The sequence below is a fragment of the Colossoma macropomum genome, unplaced genomic scaffold (assembly GCF_904425465.1).
Source record: "Colossoma macropomum unplaced genomic scaffold, Colossoma_macropomum, whole genome shotgun sequence".
Lineage (NCBI taxonomy): Eukaryota > Metazoa > Chordata > Actinopteri > Characiformes > Serrasalmidae > Colossoma > Colossoma macropomum.
The window spans coordinates 43,074,892-43,097,235 of NW_023494785.1; the positions used below are offsets into that span (position 1 = coordinate 43,074,892).

Sequence of the window (22,344 nt, forward strand, 5' to 3'; positions counted from 1 at the left end):
AGTCACTCATTAAAAGATACAAAGTGAAAAACAGACTAGGCTAGTAATGTTAGTTGAGGCAATTTACCATCAGCATTAGCCTGTTTATCTAAAAGACTGACTTTCTCTGTGTAAATTTTAAGCCACTTGTGATCTACTATGGCATTCTGTGCTCTCAGTATGGCTTTAATTTAACATAGTGATGATTAAATGATGAGAACAGTGCAAAAAATGTCGGTATATCTTCTTTTAAAAACAGTGGTTTCATATTTTTCGATGGCTGCGCCACTTAGCATCACATAGCAGAGCACTGCTATACTGCATCGCACTGTGAGCATTGATATTGAGTCGAGTTCAAGTTCATTTTTGATTAAATAAAACTTTCAACATAATTGATCACACTTGGCATCCTTTTACTACCACTTCACAAACTCAGTATGAGGGGAAAAACAGACTAGGCTAGTGACGTTAGCTGAGGTAACATTGCACTAGCACTAATATTGACTACTTATCTAAAAGACTATCTTTCTTTGTGTAAACTGTCTTTCTACTGTGCCCTTCTGTGCTCTTCATATGGCTTTAATTTACCATAGTGATGGCAGGTGTGCTGAGGAATTGACCAGTGTGCAAAATGTCAGCTTACCTTCATTAAAAATAACAGTTTTGAATTTTTGGATGCTGCGCAACATGACTAGTATGCGGTGGCCTGTAGACATCTCAAGCCCTGGTTCCTGTCACCACTATTGTAGAGGAATCCAAGTCCCTACAATGAACCGCTTCATATCAAATCACTCTGAATGACCAGTGCAACAGCTGAAATATGCAGCAATTTTGGAAAATCGGCAGAATTCCCCTTTAAGAATGTCTCTACAACACGTACAGCATACATAGCGTCCATGAACATAATGTTCACAGCCTTATAGAAGTGTCCTCCAGCGTTCGCAGCCATCATCCTTCAGCCCACGCACTCGGACGTCGAAGAAAGTGTTGGCTCAGAATCTGAACAAAAGTGCCATTGATCGTTAATGAGTTCATCGTGATGATTGTCAGACATATCTGTCGTTGTTTTTTTCCCTCAGGGCTGGGCTTTTCTGCCCAATCAGAATGGCTTTTATTGATAAGAGAGGTTGCCAGTCCCTTCCTTGAGATATAAGGGGGGTAAATATATAAATAAATAACCTTACTCCATGGAGAAAGTTGAGGATAGGTGTTTTTTTGTGTGAGCTATATCAATATCCCTTCAAAACTAGATTCAAAAGAGCAGTACGTCCACCGCCGGGTCCGGCAGAAGATGTGAAGAGTTTATGGTGTATGACAAAGGCAATAATCCTGTGGGCTTTCTTAGGAATACAATCCATGTAATCTCATACTGCAGACTGCAAGAAGGTCGTGGCAATAGTTTTTCGAATGCAATGTTGAGTCGTTTTGTTGTGGCAGTATATTGTGTATGGTGGTACATTAAAAAGCTCTCATGAAGGTGGACTCCATTTGACATTTGACCTCCTTTGAAACTGTCTTCGGCACACTTGGAGTGACCAATCCTTGTTCCAAAGGGAACTCCTGATGTAAGCACATTGCACACGTGTCTGCCGGTCTTCTCCCTTTCCATATATGTATGTGTGTATATATATATATATATATATATATATATATATATATATATATATATATATATATTCTAATTCTGTCTTTTTTGGATGAATGTTCCATTGGACATTTCCCGAACATATGGCTCTATAATGGCATTAAACGTCATGTAAATATCCAGTAAAAACAAGACACAGTGGCATGAAAATTCTGCGTCTCCACCAGGTTTCCAGCCAAACAACAGACCGTTCTGCTTCTTCATGTATGTATACATGTATGTTTGTTCATGAAGGTGGCTATCATCGAACTTCAAACATATACAGAATTATTATACTGTAATTATGGCTGAAATTTTACAAAGAGAAAAAAAAAGAAAACATCTTTTGAAGCTTTAGACCGTTGTCTTCTCTCCGTATGTACAGCTTCTGCGCTTCCCTCGGCTTCTCCGCTCTTCCTTTTATCTCCTCGCTCTCCATCTCTCCCTCACTCTCTTTCTCTTTCTCTTCCTCTGCCTCTCTACCATCCGCCCACTCCTTCTTTACACTCTTCTCTCGGTACTTCACTCCCTCTTCTGCCCACTCTTTTCTCCGCCATCTTCCCACTTCTCCTTCATTTTCCTTCTCTCTCTCTCTCACTCTCTCTCTCTCTCCATCCTCTTTCTCACACAGTCACTTCATTCTTGCTCCCTGTTCTAACCCCCTGGTTCCCAGCCACGCCTCCTCCGCTGGCCCCTCCCCCTCCGGGGATAAAGTGTAGTTGCTCGATGGTGTTCTGCCGCTTTGCCGCGAACGCTAGCCTCCTGGCGCTGTGTCCTGCTAGCGTTCCCGTACCCATGACGACCCCCGTCCCCTGCATGTCGCTCCAGCCCATGCCTCCGCCTCCGCCCCCGCCCAGGTGACCGGACATGGCGGCCGCGTTCCGCTCTTGCTCCCGGCCCGAGGTGGGGTGGGAGTTCATCTTGATCATGTGGTGGCGGTCGAGCGAGGGCGTGGCGCACACGTTCTGTTGCGACTGAGCCTTCTGGTGGCTGACCCGGGGCAGCGTGGGCACCATGCCTCCTCCCCCTGTGTAGTCGCCCATGCCCATGCCGCTCCCCCCACCTCCGTATTCCACACCACCCACGCCCACCTCCTCCTCCAGGTGGTCCGGTGACATCAGCAGCCTGTCCTTGGACTTGCGCAGGGTGTTCTGGTTGTTGGAGTTCTTGGCGTTTTTGTAGTACTGGTGCTGCTGGTTCTTGTTCATCCTGGACAGCGTGTTTCCATCGGCGAGTGCCAGGAGCTGGTCGGTGGACTTGACTCGCCGGGGCGGCTTGGAGAGTGTGTCATAGTTCGGGTTGTGCTTCGATTCCGGTGGGTCGAGGGGATAGGGGTTAGGAGTGTGGCTGGGGGCGGACTGCGGGTGGGGTATCCGGGGGCGGGTGGCGTGGGTGGGGAGCGTGCCCCGTCCCCCGAGGGTGTAGTCGCCACCCCAAGGCAGGTGGTGCTGAGAAGAGTGGAAGGATGGAGGGGCATTATTGGGTCTCCGTTTAGTGGTGCAGTAACCAGAGTATTCCTCCAAACCTCCTTTTTCTGTGATTCAGGGAGAAGAAAAGATGTTTAATGTGAAGTTCTCACAGACAGACAGACAATCAGGTAGAAATATTACACTTCTGACAAAAGCTTGAATGGTTAACCATCATAGTAATAACTGGAAAAGTACATTTGCTGAAGAAAAAGCAGAAAGATGGCACAGCTTAATTCCACTGCATTGCTAGGGTGTTGCTAGATGGTTGCTATAGTGTTTCAGGTCGTTGCTAAGCAGTTCATATGTTATTCCAGGTGGTTTCTAGGGTGTTTGTAGCCAGTTGATAGGTATTTTAGGAGGTTGCTAGAGTGTTCCTAGATGGTTGCTATAGTGCTTCAGGTGGTTGTTAGGGTGTTGTCAAGCAGTTCATATGTTATTCCAGGTGATTTCTAGGGTGTTTTGAACCTGTTGATACAGCATTTTAGGAGGTTGCTAGGGTTTTGCAGGTGGTTGCTAAGGTATCCAAAGTGATTACTAGGGTGTTCCTAGTTGGTTGCTGTAGTATTTCAGGCGGCTGCTAGGATCTAGCTAGGCAGTTGCTTTGTTACCTTAAATGATTGCTACAGTTTTGCTAGGTGGTTGCTATAGTAGTTTAGGTGGTTGCTAGGGTGTTGTTAAGTAGTTCATATGTTATTCCAGGTGGTTATGCCAGTTAATACGGTATTTTAGGAGGTTGCTATGGTGTTGCTAAATGTTTGCTAAGGTATCCAAAGTGATTGCTAGGGTGTCCCTAGGTGGTTGCTGGGGTCTAACTAGGCAATAGCTATGTTATCATAAATGGTTGCTACAAGTTTGCTAGGTGGTTGCTATAGTATCTTAGGTGGTTGCTAGGGTGTTGCTAAATGGTTCATACGGTATTTCAGGTGGTTTCTAAAGTTTCTAGGCTGTTGCTAAGTGGTTTACATGGTTGCTAGGTTGTTGCTAAGGTTTTTGCTGAGGTATGCAGGGTGGTTGTTAAGATGTTCCCAGGTGGTTGCTAGGGTGGTGGTAGTGTACTTGTACATAGTGGCATGGTGATTAGAGGGGTGTACAAACTTTACATGATTCTGCCATTCATTCCCAAGGGGACTTTTAATGGTTACTGCGGTTAAACTGTACGTTCAATCAAAAAGCTGAATACAATCATAACCAGACCAAACGTTCTGCTGTGGGTTCCAGTTGCAGGTGAATCACCTCCCTCAGATCGATCCATCATGATGCACTGATGCATTTTCACACCCCGGCTAGTCATATACACTTACAGTACTGTGCAAAAGTCATTGGCATCTGAGAAAATTATATAAATCACCATTTCTGTGGGTGGTTAATGTTTATTTCACTGTTAAGTGTTCAGAGATCCAGTCATAATCTTTTTGCTCAATCTTTCACTTTGAAACACCAGCTTTTCACTATGCATGAGACTAGGCAAGCTAATTGCTATCCACTGGTCCATTAGCAGTCTTATCAGGCCCTCATACAGTCAATTCTTTTGATTCAATCAGCAATATCTTTATTAAGCAGTTGTGGATGTTGGCTAACATTTTGATTTTACCTTTGTTTTGTTTCTAAAGAAATCTGAAATCGTTGAATTTCATCTTAAGAGGAAATGTTATGGGAAAACGTCAATGCTGCGGTATTGACTTCCCCAGCACATACAGCAAAAATCACTAGCACTCATTTAAAGGGGAGCGGTTTGGTGTGAAATCATTGATTGTGGAGACTCAGATTTCTTTACAGTGGTGGTGATAGGAACTAGGGGTCGTCATGACAACACAAACATAGTCACTGTCCAAAACCACCAGTGAACCCACACATGTCTTCTGAGTTTATATGGAATGTAGATGATGGTAAAATAGTGGAAAACCTGAAAAAATAAGTTTTCTTTGGGCACTATTTTGCCTTAGAACGACCTGCATGTATCCCTCCACCATGAATAGGGTTAAAAACATGTTTTGCTTCAAAACTACTGTAAAGCAACTTCTCAGACATAAGACCGCGTTTCATAACCATTTCATGTAATATCTGTCTGTGAGGGAGCTTTTAGAGGTGGACGTCTGGTTCCTATCACCACCACTGTGAACAATTCTGACTCTGTAAGTTTCTCTATAACAGAGTGTTTCACACCAAACCACTCTGAACGACTTTGTTTACATCTCAACCGTTTAATCATGCAGTAATTTTGAAAAATCCACAGAGTTCCCCTTTTTTTTACAGTGCACAGTGAAGGGATATTACTACAAATTGTCCACTGGAAACCAGCTTAACACTGTAGGTGTTAGTTTAACTTTAGCGATTCTTCTGTGAGTGATGAAAGACCATCTGTCACCTTCAGCTGAGACATAGATACATTCGGGTAAATCACATTATTAACATTTAAGCTTTAAAGTACTGATAAATACAAACCCATGTAGTTAAATATCATGTCGGCCTTTTTTGCTTGTATCTGTTATTGTACTTCCAACTAACCACCCTCCCCCCGTCTCTCTCTCTCTCTCTTCCCATCTAGGCAGTTTGCAGAGAGAAGCCTGAAGGCTAGATGCATCTGCGCTAGAATGAGGTTGCCTTGCTGCAATCTGCCCTCATTAGAATGACCTTAACAAACATTTAGAGTTGCTTGACATTCTTGTGTAACACTGACGCTGCCTTAAATCAAACCTCATGAGAATTTTAAGCAAGGCTGTGCTGGAGCCCCTATCAGGGATATGTCCTTCAGCTAATTATTCCTATTAGGACTGTCGTGATTATGCAATTAAAAACATTAATAGATTAAAATTTACAAGTTAATTGAATTGGCTTTGCAATTTGAGTGCTAAACTGGGAATCCACAAGTTATAATAAAGCAGGCAGAAGATTCTCCACAAGGGGGAGCTGTTTTGCATGCAGTTGCTATGTTATTCTTAAGGGTTGCTAAAATTTTGCTAGGTGGTTGCTATAGTATCTTAGGTGGTTTCTAGGGTGTTTCTAACCAGTTTATATGGTATTGTAGGAGTTTGCTAGGGTGTTGATAAGTGGTTGCTAAGGTTGCTATAGTGTTTCAGGTGGTTGCTGGAGTCTAGCACGGCAGTTGCTATGTTATCTTAAATGGTTGCTAGAATTTTGCTATGTGGTTGCTATAGTATCTTAGGTGGTTGATAGGATGTTGCTAAATGGTTCATATGTTATTTCAGTGGTTTCTACGGTTGCTAGGCTGTTGGTTGCTAGGTTGTTGTAAAGGTCTTTGCTGAGGTTTGCAAGGTGGTTGCTAAGATATTCCTAGATAGTTGCAAGGCTGTTCATAGTGTACTTGCATCATGGTGACATGGTGATTAGAGGGGTGTAAAGACCTCATTTTGCATGTATCATTGAAAGAGAGGAAACCCACACCAGCAGGATCTCACTAACGCAGTTTTGTGTTTATAAAGTAAAATAAAACGTTTGCAGCTAGAAATTGCGTGTACGTGATTACTCATTTAATCATCAAAATAATCACTAGGTTACTTGATTGCTAATAAAATCGACAGTGACAGTATAATATAAAAATATAGTAGCCTTTTTAACTGAGAATACACCTATTCACCTGGATATTATATAGGTTGTGAAAATACACTATACCTCAACACCATTTCCAAAAAAGTTGTGATACTGTGCAAAATATAAATAGAAACAGAATGCAATGATGTGCAAATCATGTAAGTCTTATATTCAATTAAAAATAGATATTTTATTGTTTTTTGAAAAATATATGCCTGCAATGAATTCACTCATTAGAAGGGCCGTCTGGATACTTTTGGACAGTGCAGTGTATTTCTGAAGACCCTGGAGTGAAGACGCTCGTGCTGACTCACCCAGACGTTTGAGGGACGAGTATCTGTTGATCTCGGGCTTCATGGCGGCCTCATAGGAAGGCGGTAACTGGGCCAGGTTGTGGAGCGAGTGGTGGAAGGACGGCTGGGGCTTCATGGCGTTTGTGTGCTTGCTTGGTTTCAGTGTCCCGCCGGTGGCCAACTGCATGTTGTTCATACGCGGTGCGTGCTCTGCAGACAGGAACGCAGACGCAGTGACACGCGAATACAAAGAGAAATAGGCACATACATATTCACAGACATGGGCAGTTGTATGCAATCAATCCATCAATCAATCAACCTTTGTTTACACTCAGAGAACACTGAGGGTGACCCTCATTTACAGTGTAGCTGAGCATTATACAAAAAACACAAGGGATTTAAAAGAGTAAATATGAATTTATGATAGCAGTGGAGGTGGTTAGAGATCAAAAATTTTAAATGGTCGAGTGACACCAGCGAGAGGTGTTTTAGAGATTCCTGTGATCAGTTCTAGCTGGCTAGTGCACCACAGCTAAAAGCTGATTTTCCCGATTCAGTAAAAGCTCAAAAATGTTTAAAACCCCCAGTTAAATGACACGTTTAGTTGATTTTCCAGGTGAAAATACGTTAACACATCTAAAGAAACAAACAAATGTAAATATGGCTTTTTATGCTGATTTTTGCACATAATTTATATTTATTAGCTTTAACACAATGAAAAAAAAAAGGGAAATATAAAATGTGCACAGGCCACAGTTTGTTTTGCCATACACGAAATAAATACACCAAATAAACAGTAATTGTGCATTAAAATGTGCTGAAGTGTGTCCTCTGTAAAAGATGTATTAACGTGTTTACACTTATTTAAAAACCTTTGCATATATCACATTATTCTACAAAAACCTTGTTTATGTGAAATGTGAAGTGGTGTGATCGTTCAACCATACATGCATATCAAGTATTAAAAAGGGTTACTATAAAAATCTAAATGAAATAGGCAGGATTTCATCTTTGAAACATTTGAAATAATATAACATGTTGTGAAAAAGGAACAGCTTTAAACGTGTTCAACCTTTGGTCATAAACTCCTTTCCTGAAATGTCACTCGGCACAACCGCCAATAAAGGACTTTTATTCTGACATGTTTCTACGACGGCGTGGACGGCGTACTGCATCACAAAGAAGACCCCAAGTGACTTTCATTGCGCAATGCTAAGGTCCACGGTCGTGGTAGGGCTGGTTCGCTTTCCCAGGTCAGCTAGTGCGACCCCAGGAAAACAGGGAACCTGTTACTGTTATAATGCTTATTGTTTGAAAAAAATGTATAAACTGGAGTTCAATGACAAAGTTTTATACAGGTGTCCAAATACAAAGACTAGTTTGTACATGTTTTCAGTATAGATAAATAACTTATGCTTTTTAAAATATTTTTATTAATGTATGGTTGCACCACTGACATTTTTTCTGGATGGTAAAATTGATGTTTTGAGTGGATTAGACACAGCAGTGCTGCTGGAGTTTTTAAACACTGTGTCCACTCACTGTCCACTCTATTAGACACTCCTACCTTGTCAGTCCACCTTGTAGATGTAAAGTCAGAGACGATAGCTCATCTGCTGCTGCACAGTTTGTGTTGGTCATCCTCTAGTCCTTCATCAGTGGTCACAGGAAGCTGCCCACAGGACGCTGTTGGCTAGATATTTTTGGTTGGTGGATTATTCTCAGTCCAGCAGTGACACTGAGGTGTTTAAAAACTCCAGCAGCACTGCTGTGTCTGATCCACTCGTACCAGCACAACACACACTAACACACCACCACCACATCAGTGTTACTGCAGTGCTGAGAATGACCCACCACCCAAACAGTACCTGCTCTCTGAGGGTCCTGTGGGGGTCCTGACCACTGAAGAACAGGGTAACAAAGTATGCAGAGAAACAGATGGACTACAGTCTGTAACTGTGGAACTACAAAGTGCTAAAGTTATTAAAGTGGTGAATGAACACTTTTTTTCCCCCATTTTCATTTTTAAACACATCTTTGTGTTTGGTTATGAATACATACTGTTTCATAAGACATGGTGTGTAGATTTAAAGTGGACGTATGCATTGGATGAATATTAACCCCATAAATTCTCAGGCTTATTACATTCCAAGGCTTATTATTCAGTAACTACAGGGACTTCAGTGCAAACTGGCTGAGCTATTCTTATATTATAGGAGTGTGTAATAAAATTTTGGGCCCACTTTGGCCATTTAAGGGGTTAAAAGCAAAAAAAGTGTAAACTATTTCAAATTAAGAGAAGGTTTCTCCAAAGCTTTAAGAGCATGTAGAAGCTTTTCCCCTTCACAGCGGTCCGTAACAGTGTTGAGACAAGCTTACCGATGGTGGCAGTGTGTTTGGGGCTGGACCCTGAAGTGTGGATGAAGTTGTGCTGCAGGTTTCCCACTGTGGGACAGGAGAACACACGACAGGCACGTGAGGAGATGTTAATGTGGGACAATCATTAGGCCCAAATGTTAAGAAGAGCCATTTTATCCTTTCAACAAAAGACAAACCACCTTGGGAGCCCCAAGATTTTATGTCCGTTTTCCTATTTTGGAGGTAAATATGTCTCAGTATGTGCTGATGTTCTAGTATAGGCTAAAAATATAATATAAACGAAATGCAGACTTACTTTGCTCTGCTTTAAGCTTTTCTCACATCTTCTTGTTCTAATTCCACCTTAAATGGTGCCTCAGGCGCCAGAATGGAACTGCTAGCTAACGTTAACGTTACACCATTTAAGGTGGAACGGGAAAATTCGAACAAGAAGCTGGCGAACGAGAGGCTTCGCGACTTTTTCTTGCTTGACAGTTTCTCATTGCAGATTAAACGTATCAGGAAACCAGCTGGAGTGATTATAAATACAAATAAGTCAATTCATCACCAAATTATCAATTTTTGTCTTAAATCTCTCTCTTTGCCTTTTCGTTAGCTCCTAGCTAGACAAGACTGCGTTGCTATAGTGACCAGCAGTCTGCGCACCAACCTTCAGGGTTGAAGGTCAATTAGCAGTTATTATATCATCTATTTATCCAAACGTGGAGACTGAGCTGCAATTTTGAAAAGCTTCATTTTTTAATTCACATTAACAGTTTACACATATCAGCCTTCAGATGTTTAGCTCCGCCCATTTACCCTGAAGTTATAAGGAGAGTTTCAGCCTGGACTGCTTTTCATTTGAGGCACAGCAGAGCTCATTTGCATATGTTTTACATATATTACACTTATTTTAGGCTCATCATGTGTCTGTTATAGTTGTTCATTTTTGGTGTTTGTCGTTTTATGTTGTTTTTTTTTGTTATTGACTGCTGTGTTATTTGGTTTGTCTGCTGCTTTTTCATTATTATTTTATTCCTCTTTTGTATTTCCCTTTTCCACAAGTGGCTTCCGCTGCTTGCCAGGCTGCAACTGTAAATAAAAATATGCTCTTAACCCTCTACTGCACACATGATGAGAGCAATTTAAAAACTTCACTTTCTTACATAAAGTGGTCCAGATTATTAAATTACATAATTATAAAATATATTATGATTATTAATAATCAAACATGATTATTACGTTCAAAAACATTTTTAAAACATAATTTGTGCAGGGGTCTTTTTGGAGTATGTTGCCTTGAACGGGAAGAAATGACGTAGAGCCATGGACATAGTGGTGAGACCCGGCTTGTGACTGGCTTAGTCTATTTCACTGTCGCACAATGTTGCTTCTAGGCAACAAACCTATTTCTGCAAATTCTCATAACAAAAAAAATGTACACTGAATATTAAAAGAGAGGTTTAAATGTGCACACTAAGAGACAGTATGACCAAGTACATGCTTTTTAGTGACTTACTCCAAATTCTTCCCTTTGTTGTTAACCCTGTTTTTGTCTTTAAATATATATAATGTTATTGTAAAGTGAGGAAAAATGAGTTTGTTGCCCTGAGGCAACATCGTGCAATAGAGGGTTAATGACTTGCCAGGTTGAATTAAAGGTTAAATATAGAAAATGAGTCTTGAAGGATCAGGCACAAAAACGGCCTATTTTATAATAAGGCATGAAGAGAAATAAAAAGTGTCAAAGTTAAAATGAATTAAGGCCCTCTGTGGTACATAAAACCACACAAACGTCATAAGCGGACCTTGAGAGGAAAAAGTAAAATAGCAGAAAAACACAGAATACAGGCCCTTTAATAGCCTGTAATCTATTAACTTCAGTCTAATCAATGTAATCTTTGCATTCTGATCGTTTGTAGTGGTCTGATGTCATTTGCCGGATGTTTTCAGACATAATAAATCTTCTCCACTGTGAATGGCCCGGTTCCTTTTATTCAGCGCTATCAACTATCAGTTAAGGCTGTGGTTGTTTTCTTACTAAGTTTTTCCCATAATTTGCTTTTATTTAAAATGTTAACTGAATATTTGTTCATTTTTATAAAAATGAATGCATGATGAGCATATGTCAAGACTCGCGGGCACCTAAATGCCCATGTGCACAAACATGAGGAGCGCCGCAGCACACGCTCATCACCCCGGGTCAGATTCTGCAGCTGTGGCGTCTGATTACATGAGCATCTTTCTCCACTCTGTTCCTTTTGAATGATGCATGTATTCTGGCTCTGAGCTGCTCTGCTGGCTGTGTTTATAGAAGTAGAGAAGAGCTTGGCTGCGTAGTGGATTCCAGAAGAAGAGGTTACGAACACATTGATTTTCATATTGATTACTTAGAATAGGATCAATTAGTGAAAACCATCCATCCATCCATCCATCATCTAAACCGCTTATCCTTCTGGGTCGCGGTGGGGTGCTGGAGCCTATCCCAGCTGTCATTGGGCGGATTAGTGAAAATCATACAAACTAATTTTGTCCACTGGTAGTAACTCTAACTACCACCACTACTAATATTATGGCATTATTATTATAATTAATATAATTATTATGGCAATAGTTACATATAAACCAGTATTTTTCATTTCGATATCACGAAAAAAAACACCTCTAAGTCACTGAAATAAACAGCTGAGTCTGCTGTCGTCTTCTTTACACAAAGGGTTCTTCAGATTGCTGAAGATGGTTCTATATAGAACCTTTTTGAGAAAGGCTCTACACTATTAAAAAGAAGGTTCTTTAGTAAAGAAAATGGTTCTATATAGAACCATGAACACTCAAAAAGCCTTTTGCATGATTAAAGGGTTCGTTGCATCATGAAAGGGTTCTTGATGGTTCTATATAGCACCCAAAAGGGTTCTTCTATTGTTATGATGTCAAGCTTGTAACCATAGAAGAACCACTTTAAACAAAAAGTTCTATGTGGAACAGTCTATAGCACTTTCATGCACATTTTCCATCAATCTGAAGAATAATTTCATGCTGCAAAGAACACTTTAATCATGCAAAATGCTTTTTGGGTGTTCAAGGTTCTATATAGAACTATTTTCTTTGCTAAAGAACCCTTAAAAACCATCTTTTTAAGAGTGTAGAATCTGAAAATTCATACTAGTTACTAAACAATACACAGTAGATCATGAATAGTTTATAGTAGATACTGAATAATTTACAGCAGGTAATGAATAATTCATAGGAGCTACTGAGTAAAAAGCCTTCAGATGAACTAAATGGATAATAAACCTGCAATTTAAGGGGCAGAAAATGTAAAATTAATTTTTTTGTCATGTTAAGAATGATTCATCAAATCTTCAAGCAAAATGTAAAGATAATATTAGCCAATAATATCATGTTTCACCTCCCCCTCCCACCACCCCCGTTTATCATGGAGCAAAAAAGCTCAAAGATCCTTCCTGATACCGAGTTTCACTCACAGATAAGGGAGCGTCATGATTTCACATTCGTGCTGAATTTAACTGTGTCGCATTTCCACTCACGTCGGTTGTCTTTGCTCTGCAGGGTGGGGTACAGATTTTTGGGTGGTCGTCCGAGGGTTCCCTCTCCTCCTCCTCCCCCTCCTCCTCCACCAGTACCCAGAGCCACGCTGTTGTTTCGTTCGCCCTGCTGGACGGGACTGGACTGGTGACGCAGCATGTCCACCAGCGCCCTGTCGGCAAAACACAAACTGTCACATTATCACAATACCTACATTTAGAGTCAGTTATTCATTCAGCCTAACGAGAAACTGTAGAACAGACTCAGTTTATATCGCAATACCTACATTTAGAGTCGGTTATTCATTCAGCCTAACGAGAAACTGTAGAACAGACTCAGTTTATATCGCAATACCTACATTTTGAGTCGGTTATTCATTCAGCCTAACGAGAAACTGTAGAACAGACTGAGTTTATATCACAATACCTACATTTAGAGTCGGTTATTCATTCAGCCTAACGAGAAACTGTAGAACAGACTCAGTTTATATCACAATACCTACATTTAGAGTCGGTTATTCATTCAGCCTAACGAGAAACTGTAGAACAGACTCAGATTATATCACAATACCTACATTTAGAGTCGGTTATTCATTCAGCCTAACGAGAAACTGTAGAACAGACTCAGATTATATCACAATACCTACATTTAGAGTCGGTTATTCATTCAGCCTAACGAGAAACTGTAGAACAGACTCAGTTTATATCACAATACCTACATTTAGAGTCGGTTATTCATTCAGCCTAATGAGAAACTGTAGAACAGAGGACTTCACTAAGGTGGTACAGACTTGTTGATATAAAATGGACAAATGGACAAACCTTCACTGTGTAACTGAATACTGTGAGTAGCCACTTTAGACAACAGCAGTGTTGTAAGGAATTCCGACTCCTCTTCGTCATACAGGCATACGGATGCGATTCTGTTGTTTGGTTAGCTTGAATTTTCAAACTGAAATATTTAAAACAGAAGTCTGAATGACCAGGAATCCGGCACTACACCTGTTTGTCTGAAGTGCAGAGTTCAGCTACACAGTGAGGTTTTGTTCGTGTTTATAGCTCACAGCAAGACATAATTAGACCTAAAACTCATTAAGAAGTCTGCACAACCTAATGAAGAGCTGGATGCAGTTTGAGCAGGTTGAGAGACGTTTTTGTGACTGTATTTAGAGAAAAGATTTGGGTGACTATTGACTTCTAGTCTTTGTTAGCAACGTTAGCTTCATAGCTCCAGCGCTAAACTAGAGAAGCAGAATCTGGACTCTAAAGATGTCTTGGCTGAACGACTCGTTTTAAATGTCACATGCACCAACATTATGGCAAAAACTGAAAGCACTACAATAGCTAGCCTCAAGCTGACTCAAACTACTCGAGAGAGAAAACCCGAACCAATGAAAATCGTTAAGCCAGACAAGTGTCCAGGAAGTTCGGAGATGGCTCAAAAATGCTCCAGTAAATATGAGTAAATAAGTAAGAGTGAGATTACACCAAACACGACTACACCCAATCTATCCTATTATTTTTATTTAATTCCTGTGTCTGTGCTGTCAGTGTGTGAGAAAAACAGTATTTGGTCTTTGTGATTACTGTCTATTTGCAGCGCTGCCATTATTCCATCTCTAGTAGGAACAATTATCTAGGAACCAATATAGATAAAGCCCCTATAGAGATAAAGCGCATACCACCCTGCTGAATCCAGAGCCGGTTTATGAGGAGTCTGGCCACTTCCTATTTCCCCTGTTATATCAAAAACATGACTGCTAAACAGCAGAGGGCGCCCATGAGCGAGTCCTCAATGAATGGGAGTAAATGGAGCTAAACAGCTATAAACAAAAAGCTAATATAGTTTCTAATCACTCGCCCAGAACTTTCCTTTAATTTTAGAAAGTAGAAGGATGAGTTTCACTAAAAAAACAAAAAAATCTTACTGATATATTTCCTTTTTTTTTTTTTACAGCAAACTGGTTTTGGGCAGCAGAAGGCGGGCATTACTGCTACTGAGTGCTGATTGGTTGGCGAGCGGAGCAGCTCATTGGCTGTTTGCGTTCACAGACGCCATGAACATACGTGCTGTTTTAAACTCCTATAGCTCGAGTTTAAAAACTCTTAAAAATATAACAGCAGTGTTAAAATGTTTTATGCTGTTCTGTGTTCAGGAAATGATTGAATTCGTTTACATTAAAAATATTTAACCATTTATAAACTATGATTTTGCTCAAATGCTCCATATTAACCCATTCCAGTGTAATTCTCCTCTCTACAAGTTCTCTGGCTGAATGCTCAATTCCTATTAGTAATCACCACATCGCTTCACTCCTTATTTGCATAAAGTTAAACTCTGCACAACTTTGTTGCGTCGCTAACTCCGCCCACTTCGTTCGCGCTGCCTCCTGTTGCCGGAGATTGCCAACTCTCATTGAAAATGAACGATCTCCAGCCGCTTTGCTGGTGTAAACGCAGAGTAACAGCATGACCTTTCACATGCATACAAAATAAAAAAGAAATTAAATAAATATGAAGTTAATAAGTCACTCTAAACTTACATATTTTGACAAAAACTACAGTTTCTTATTCGGTGGAATGAGATTCTTACCAGTGTTCTGTAAACCCTCTAAGCTATTTGTGGGCGGAGTTTAGATAAATGAAAAACTATGTAAGACAGTGGTTCTCAATTCTGCTTCTCAAAAGTTTTGCCTAATTAAATGGTTAAGATGTAAACATTCAGAGTGGTTTGGTGTGAAACGCTCTGTTCTAGAGAAACTTACAGAGTCAGAACTGTTCACAGTGGTGGTGATAGGAACCAGACATCCACCTCTAAAAGCTCCCTCACAGAAAGTTACTACATGAAACGGTTATGAATTCACTGCCTGATGACTGAGACACTGTTATATGACTGTTTTGAGAAGATTTTGGGCCTAAAACATATTTTAAATGGTGGAAGAAGACATGCACACCATTATAAGGCAAAACAGTCCCTGAAGAAAGCTTTTTTTTTTCAGATTTTCCACTACTTTTCCATCATCAACATTCCATATAAACTCAGAAGACTCGTGTAGGTTCACTGGTGGTTCTGGATAGTAAATAAAATGTCTATATCTGTGTTGTAGTCATGGCGACTCCTGGTTCCTATCACCACCACTGTAAAGATATCTGAACCATTTCACTCCAAACTGCTCTGACTGACTCTCAATAATGTAATAATGCAGAAATCTTCTGATCGAAGTCGTGCTCACCTGGGCATATTGAGCTCTCTGTTGCGGGGCTGGCGGGAGGCCTTGTGAAACGCCACCTTGATGGCCACAGCCACGGCCACCGTGAAGGAGATGACCCCTCCGATGACGTAGATGGTGTTGTTGCTCTGCTCGATGCGGCTGAGGCCGGGGTCGGGGAGGTGGTGGGGGGGCTTGGTGCCCGGCGGCGCTGTGTTGGCCCAGACTGGAGAGTGGTAGTTGTGGCAGATGTTCTGGTCGAGCCGACGCGAGCGGTCCGGGCAGCAGAAGCGGTAGTGGCACGTGCCGCAGCAGTAGATGAAGTCGTCCTTGGAGCAGTTGAAGGTCAGGTCGTACTGCCCCATGACATCGTAGTAGCCGCGGCACACATCCACCTCCACCAGCCGGCGTGGGGGCGGAGCCACCTGGGCCGCCCCGAGCGGGGGTTTGAGGGCGTTTGCCGTTTCGTTCTTAGACAGCATGACCTGGGCCTGAGGCCTGGGAGGCGTCTCTGCGGTAACGAACGGCTGCTTGGGGCGTCCTTTCCCTCGCAGGTTGCCCCCTCTGGACTGCAGTAGTAAGCCCCAGCTGCTCGGCCTGGGGCTGATGGTGGGGGCGCTGGTGGGCCTCCTGGGGGCAAGTCGGGTTCTCGAGGGGTCCGGCACGCTCGCTGGTGATGTGATTAGCGGCGCGGCAATTAGCAGAAAGGAGAGGATGACACACGCTTGAGCTCCCAAAGTGGGCATCATCTTTACGTGACTAAACATGGCTATATTTCTCTCGCTGACTCAACCCCCGAGCAGAATCCGGAATCCTCCTTTGGAACCGACCTCCTTAACGCTGCATGTAAACGTACGGCCTCCTCCAACGTACGGTATTTGTGTCCGTATCAAAACAGTCCATAAATAAATGACAGGGTGTGCAAAAATTCTGTGCAAAGTTCCAGAATAACGGGGTGGGGGTTGGTCGCAAGGATTATTACGATGTGGTCTCTTTGGAAACGAACAAAATGCCAAAAAAAAGAGGAAAAATTCTCCCTTGAGCTCAACAAAAAGACATTCGCTTCTCTCCTTTCCTCAGAGGTTTATGGCAAAGGAGCTGGAAAGTGAGCGTATATCCGAAGAATAAAGATGGCTTGCCTTGCTAATCGTAATCGCTAACTGACGTGAAGTCAGACTTAGGAAGGCTTTACAATTGTTTTCACTAAGCACGTAGGTTTTTAAGTAAGTATACTCTCCGTTTCGGCACTTATTAAGATGAATGTTTTCACTTAAGAGCAAAGGTCAACTGTAAACACCATAAAATGTAAACTAATGCTTCTGGCTTTTTTTTGTCTTCAGTATGACTTCAATACTAGACAATATGGGCACTCGTTATGTTCAGCAGTGGCACTTAAGTCTTTCCCTGACCTGTAATACTCCCTGAATACAATTTTCTTGTAGTTTAAAAGAGTTTAATAATCAACTACACAAGTCACGTTACGCTGTTATTATTGTGCTAATCTACGTCTTTAGAGGACTACTTATGGTGGTGAGATCTTTGGAATGGTTAAGGTCAGTGTGATGGGGAATCATTTTGACCGCACAGCCCTTTAGAGGCCACTCTCACTGCGTATGTAACCGATGTGGACTCAAGAGAAATCAGCGTTCATTTTTGCGAAAAACTTTGCGAGAGAGCTCAGTTATCTGGACGAGGTCACCTTACCCTTATGGTCAAGATCGAGCTAATAATACCCTACTTGAGTCGTAGGGGATGTGAAGAAAGACCACTTATTCCACCCGTTTAAAATGAAAAAAGAGAAGACCTTTAGAGTCTCAGTCTTCAGCGAAACCATTCAGAGCATGTCAACATCAAAAATGACACTGAAATCCCAATCGTCTCCCACTCCACTCTGGTTGGTTTTGGGGTCCGTCGATCCTTATCAGCGCCGCTGTGCTCAGAGGGCTTCTGAAACACATAAAAAAGAAACAATACATTACAGAAATATCCAACACATATACACAGGTTTGTTTATATGCAATGTCACAATATATGTGAGGCTATGTATTACAACACGAAAATCCACTTGCATAATGAAAACTGGAGTTCAAAAACTGATTAAAAGCTACAGAGAAAATGAGGCTCCTAACAACCACCTGGAAGACCTGGTCGACCCCAAAACTGACCCCATCAGATAAACAGCACTTAAAGCTTCCATCTTTGAGAGAGAGGAGAAAATCAAACTGCTTCAGATCTGAAAACATCCACAGGTGTTTCTGTCCTTCCTTCCACTGTGAGAAGACGACTCAGCACTGTGGGTCTGAAAGGACGTGTAGCTGTCAAGAAGAACCTCACTGAGAAAAGGAGACGGACACATCAAACAAAGAAGCTGAGCAATGGACTGACCACCCCAGAGTCCAGACCTCAACACCACTGAATGTGTTTGATTACTTCAGAAAATGATCAACCAGCTTCTAAGACTGAACTTTGGAGGTGTGTCTGCAGATTCTTTGAGGAACTGAAAGTGAGTCTCCTGAAAAGAATGGAAGCAGGAATGAAGGGAAAGAGTGACTCAAACAGCTGAGAGTAGATTTAGCTGTTGAGGCTTCTGTGTAATTTTTCTGTCTGCTTTTTTCCCTGATGCTGAAAAATTAATAACTTGTACTTCATGACTGTTTTACTGGAAACTAAATAAATGCAAAGTGGTCTGTGACTTGGACTGTACTGCATATGTAAGTACCTGTATGTTATCACTCATATCTGTAAATGTATAGTATATATTAGTATAGAACAGCATGGAGTGTCCATGTTATATCCACGTTATATGCTCTCTCTCTCCTTGTCTGTATATATATATGGACATTGTATCTCCATTTTTTGTGACATAACCTGAAAATGCACGTTGCCCTTTACAATTTGTGTAAATTTCATGATGAATGGACCAAAAGAAACGGCCAAAATTATTTGGAAAAAATTCTGAGTCTTGATTTACATTAAAAGTGTACATTAAAAGTTCTCCTGTAAAGTTACCATTTTGGAGATATGAGGTTTTGTTCTGACAGCAGCAATATATATATATATATATATATATATAAATATACATATATATAGAACCTGGGGTGGGGGGAGTAAGTAACATTTTGGCCAAAAATAGTTGTACATATCAAATTAAAGCTCTCAAATGTTTTCATTTTTCATTCACACAACAATTTTTATTATGCCTCTCTGGTTTCAGGCTCTCTAAATGTAAGTATGGTATTATACTCTACTATATGCCTTTTATGCCGGCACTCAACTTCGCATACACAGGATGTTCCTCCAGCTAAAGGAGGTAGCTCCTTCCCTTCTGCTCTGCTCTGCATTGTGGGACAACACTGTCCATTAATCGACCAGTTCTAATATGCATGTTGGACTTTTTCAGTGCACTCAGTTTCAGCATTTGTGAAGGTGCTACATACTTTATACTCGCTACAGTTAGTGCTGAATATACAATCAGCCACACACTGTGATGCCAGGCTGTGGATCGTGACCTTACATTTCACCGCACACTCACATACAGCCAGATAGCATGTACTGCTCAGTGCTAATAAGAACGCTGGGCATATTAAAGGCTAATTAACAGCTTCGGCAAGCAAAGCAACAGATACATTAGTCCTCCGATACATTCCTGAGCAGAAAAGACGTTAATAGACACGCGGCTGGTGAAAGCTTTTCAGAGCATTTCAGAGCCCATTATGGCTGACTGGGCTGGGCTGATTATACAGGAGACTATATCACAAACACTGCAGAGGAGAAAGGTAAAGTTCCATCAGAGCACAGGCAGAGTGGGGTATTATAAAGGTTCTGCATGTAGAGTAGAAGAAAGTAATGGCATATTATAAAGGTTCTGCAGAAGGACAGAAGGACAGAGTGGTAAATAATGAGGGTTCTGCATGGACAGAAGGACAGAGTGGAAAATAATGAGGGTTCTGCATGGACAGAAGGACAGAGTGGAAAATAATGAGGGTTCTGCATGGACAGAAGGACAGAACAGTATATTATAAAGGTTCTGCATGGACAGAAAGACAGATTAGCGTATTATAAAGGTTTCACATGGACAGAAGAACAAAACCGTATATTATGAAGGTTCTGCATTGACAGAAGGACTGAACAGTACATTATAAAGGTTCTGCATGGACAGAAGGACAGAACAGTTTATTATGAAGGTTCTGCATGGACAGAAAGACAGATTAGCGTATTATAAAGTTTTCACATGGACAGAAGAACAAAACAGTACATTATGAAGGTTCTGCATGGACAGAAGGACAGAACAGTATATTTTAAAGGTTCTGCATGGACAGAAGGACAGAACAGTTTATTATGAAGGTTCTGCATGGACAGAAGGACAGAATAAAGGTTCTGCATAAACTGAAGCACAAAATAGTATTTTCTAAAGATTCTGCATGGTTAAGACACAATAAAGGTTCTGCGTAAACTGAAGGACTGAGTAGTATATTATAAAGGTTCTGCATAAACTGAAGGACAGAATAGTATATTATAAAGGTTCTGCATGGACAGAAGGACAGAATAGAATATTATAAAGGTTCTGTGTGGACATTAGAAGAAAGCAATGGTGTATAATAGCAGGGCAGGACAGAAGAAAGTAATGGTGTATTATAAAGGTTCCACATGAACAGAAGTACAGAACAGTACATTACAAAGGTTCTGCACAGACACAAGGACAGAACAGTACATTATAAAGGTTCTGAATGGACAGAAGGACAGAATAGTACATTATAACGGTTCTGCACGGACAGAAGAACCATTTTTTGTTTAAAGAGCCTCCACATAATGTAAATGTTTCTAGAAAGAACCCTTTGATTCTTACATTATGTAAAGGTTCTTTAAAGGTTCTCATCGCTCAAAGAACTATTTGTAGCACCTTTTCTTAAAAAGAGTGTATCACAGAGGTTCATTATATATACAAACATACATAAACACATATATATATATATACATATAGTGGAACATATGTTATATAGTGGAACTTTTTGGTGCTACATAGAACCATTTTAACATGTTTTCTGTAACCATACACAGAACGATTTATGCGTTCAAATGGCTTTTTACGTACAGATGGAGGGAATGGTGTACGACAAAGGTTCTGTATGGACAGAAGAAAGAAGGAAGGAGAGATTATAACGGTTCTGTATTGACAGAAGAAAGAAGGAAGGGTGGATTATAGAGGTTCTGTATGGACAAAAGAAAGGACGGTGGATTGTAGAGGTTCTGTATGAACAGAGGAAAGAAGGAAGGGTGGATTATAGAGGTTCTGTATGAACAGAGGAAAGAAGGAAGGGTGGATTATAGAGGTTCTGTATGAACAGAAGAAAGAAGAAGGGTGGATTATAGAGGTTCTGTATTGACAGAAGAAAGAAGGACGGGTGGATTATAGAGGTTCTATGTAGACAGAAGAAAGAAGGGTGGATTATAGAGGTTCTATGTAGACAGAAGAAAGAAGGGTGGATTATAGAGGTTCTGTATGAACAGAAGAAAGAAGGAAGGTTGGATTATAGAGGTCCTGTATGAACAGAAGAAAGAAGGGTGGATTATAGAGGTTCTGTATGAACAGAAGAAAAGAGGAAGGGTGGATTATAGAGGTTCTGTATGAACAGAAGAAAAGAGGAAGGGTGGATTATAGAGGTTCTGCGTGGACAGAATGGAGGAGCGGTGCATTATAGCGGTTCCGTGCGGCGTGTGGCGCAGGGTCGGTAATGGCGGCTTGTTTAATGTGCTACTATGTGGCGGTGTGAGTCAGAGGCATTGAGAGGTTTGAATAGTGGCAATGATCTGAACAAACAGTGATCAATTCCTTTCATACAGAGCATGATGAGCGAGAGAGAGGGAGAGAGAGAGAGAGAGAGAGAGAGAGAAAGAGAGAGGGAGAGAGAGAGAGAGAGCGAGCGGGTGCATTATTATATGTGTCAGTATGTTTATGCGGTGTGCATGCATGTGGAAAGAAAGAGAGAGGGAGAGGAAAAAATGAGAGACAGACAGAGAGAAAAGCGAGGGGGAAGAAAAAGAGATGGGAATAAGAAAAGAAAGAGATAAGAATTGAAAAAAAGAAAGAGAAAGAGAGTGGAGTGAGAAAAAGCAGGGAGAAAGAGAGAGAGAGTGGCATCGAAAGACAAGGAGAAAGACACAAAGAAAGGGGAAAAAAGCAAAATAGAAAGAGAAAGAGAACTCGAGGGAGATGGAGAGAAAGAAAATTGAAAGGAAAGTGGAAAGTCTATCTATCTATCTATCTATCTATCTATCTATCTATCTATCTATCTATACCCTGTGATTCAGAAGGATAAG

General features: G+C 41.0%; 1 protein-coding gene across 1 annotated transcript; it reads right to left on the reverse strand.

Annotated features, from left to right (window-relative positions):
• Positions 1-1,932: 1,932 nt before the first annotated feature.
• LOC118825216 (protein shisa-7) lies at positions 1,933-17,016 on the reverse strand. The gene is made up of 5 exons (XM_036595794.1): positions 16,051-17,016; positions 12,821-12,990; positions 9,294-9,359; positions 6,936-7,124; positions 1,933-3,137 (listed from the first exon to the last, which is right to left on the reverse strand). The coding sequence occupies exons 1-5, from the start codon at positions 16,791-16,793 to the stop codon at positions 2,227-2,229; spliced, it is 2,079 nt and encodes a 692-aa protein (XP_036451687.1). The 5' UTR covers positions 16,794-17,016; the 3' UTR covers positions 1,933-2,226.
• Between the last annotated feature and the right edge of the window lie 5,328 nt (positions 17,017-22,344).

What these genes read in the sequence shown, in the direction of transcription:
- LOC118825216 (XM_036595794.1), bottom strand. Translation starts at nt 16,793, where the DNA reads ATGTTTAGTCACGTAAAGATGATGCCCACTTTGGGAGCTCAAGCGTGT. An exon ending in AGAGAGCTCAATATGCCCAG is followed by an intron (nt 12,991 to 16,050) that starts GTGAGCACGACT and finishes TTTTGCCGACAG; the next exon opens with GGCGCTGGTGGACATGCTGC. An exon ending in CTCGTCCCTCAAACGTCTGG is followed by an intron (nt 3,138 to 6,935) that starts GTGAGTCAGCAC and finishes CCTGAATCACAG; the next exon opens with AAAAAGGAGGTTTGGAGGAA.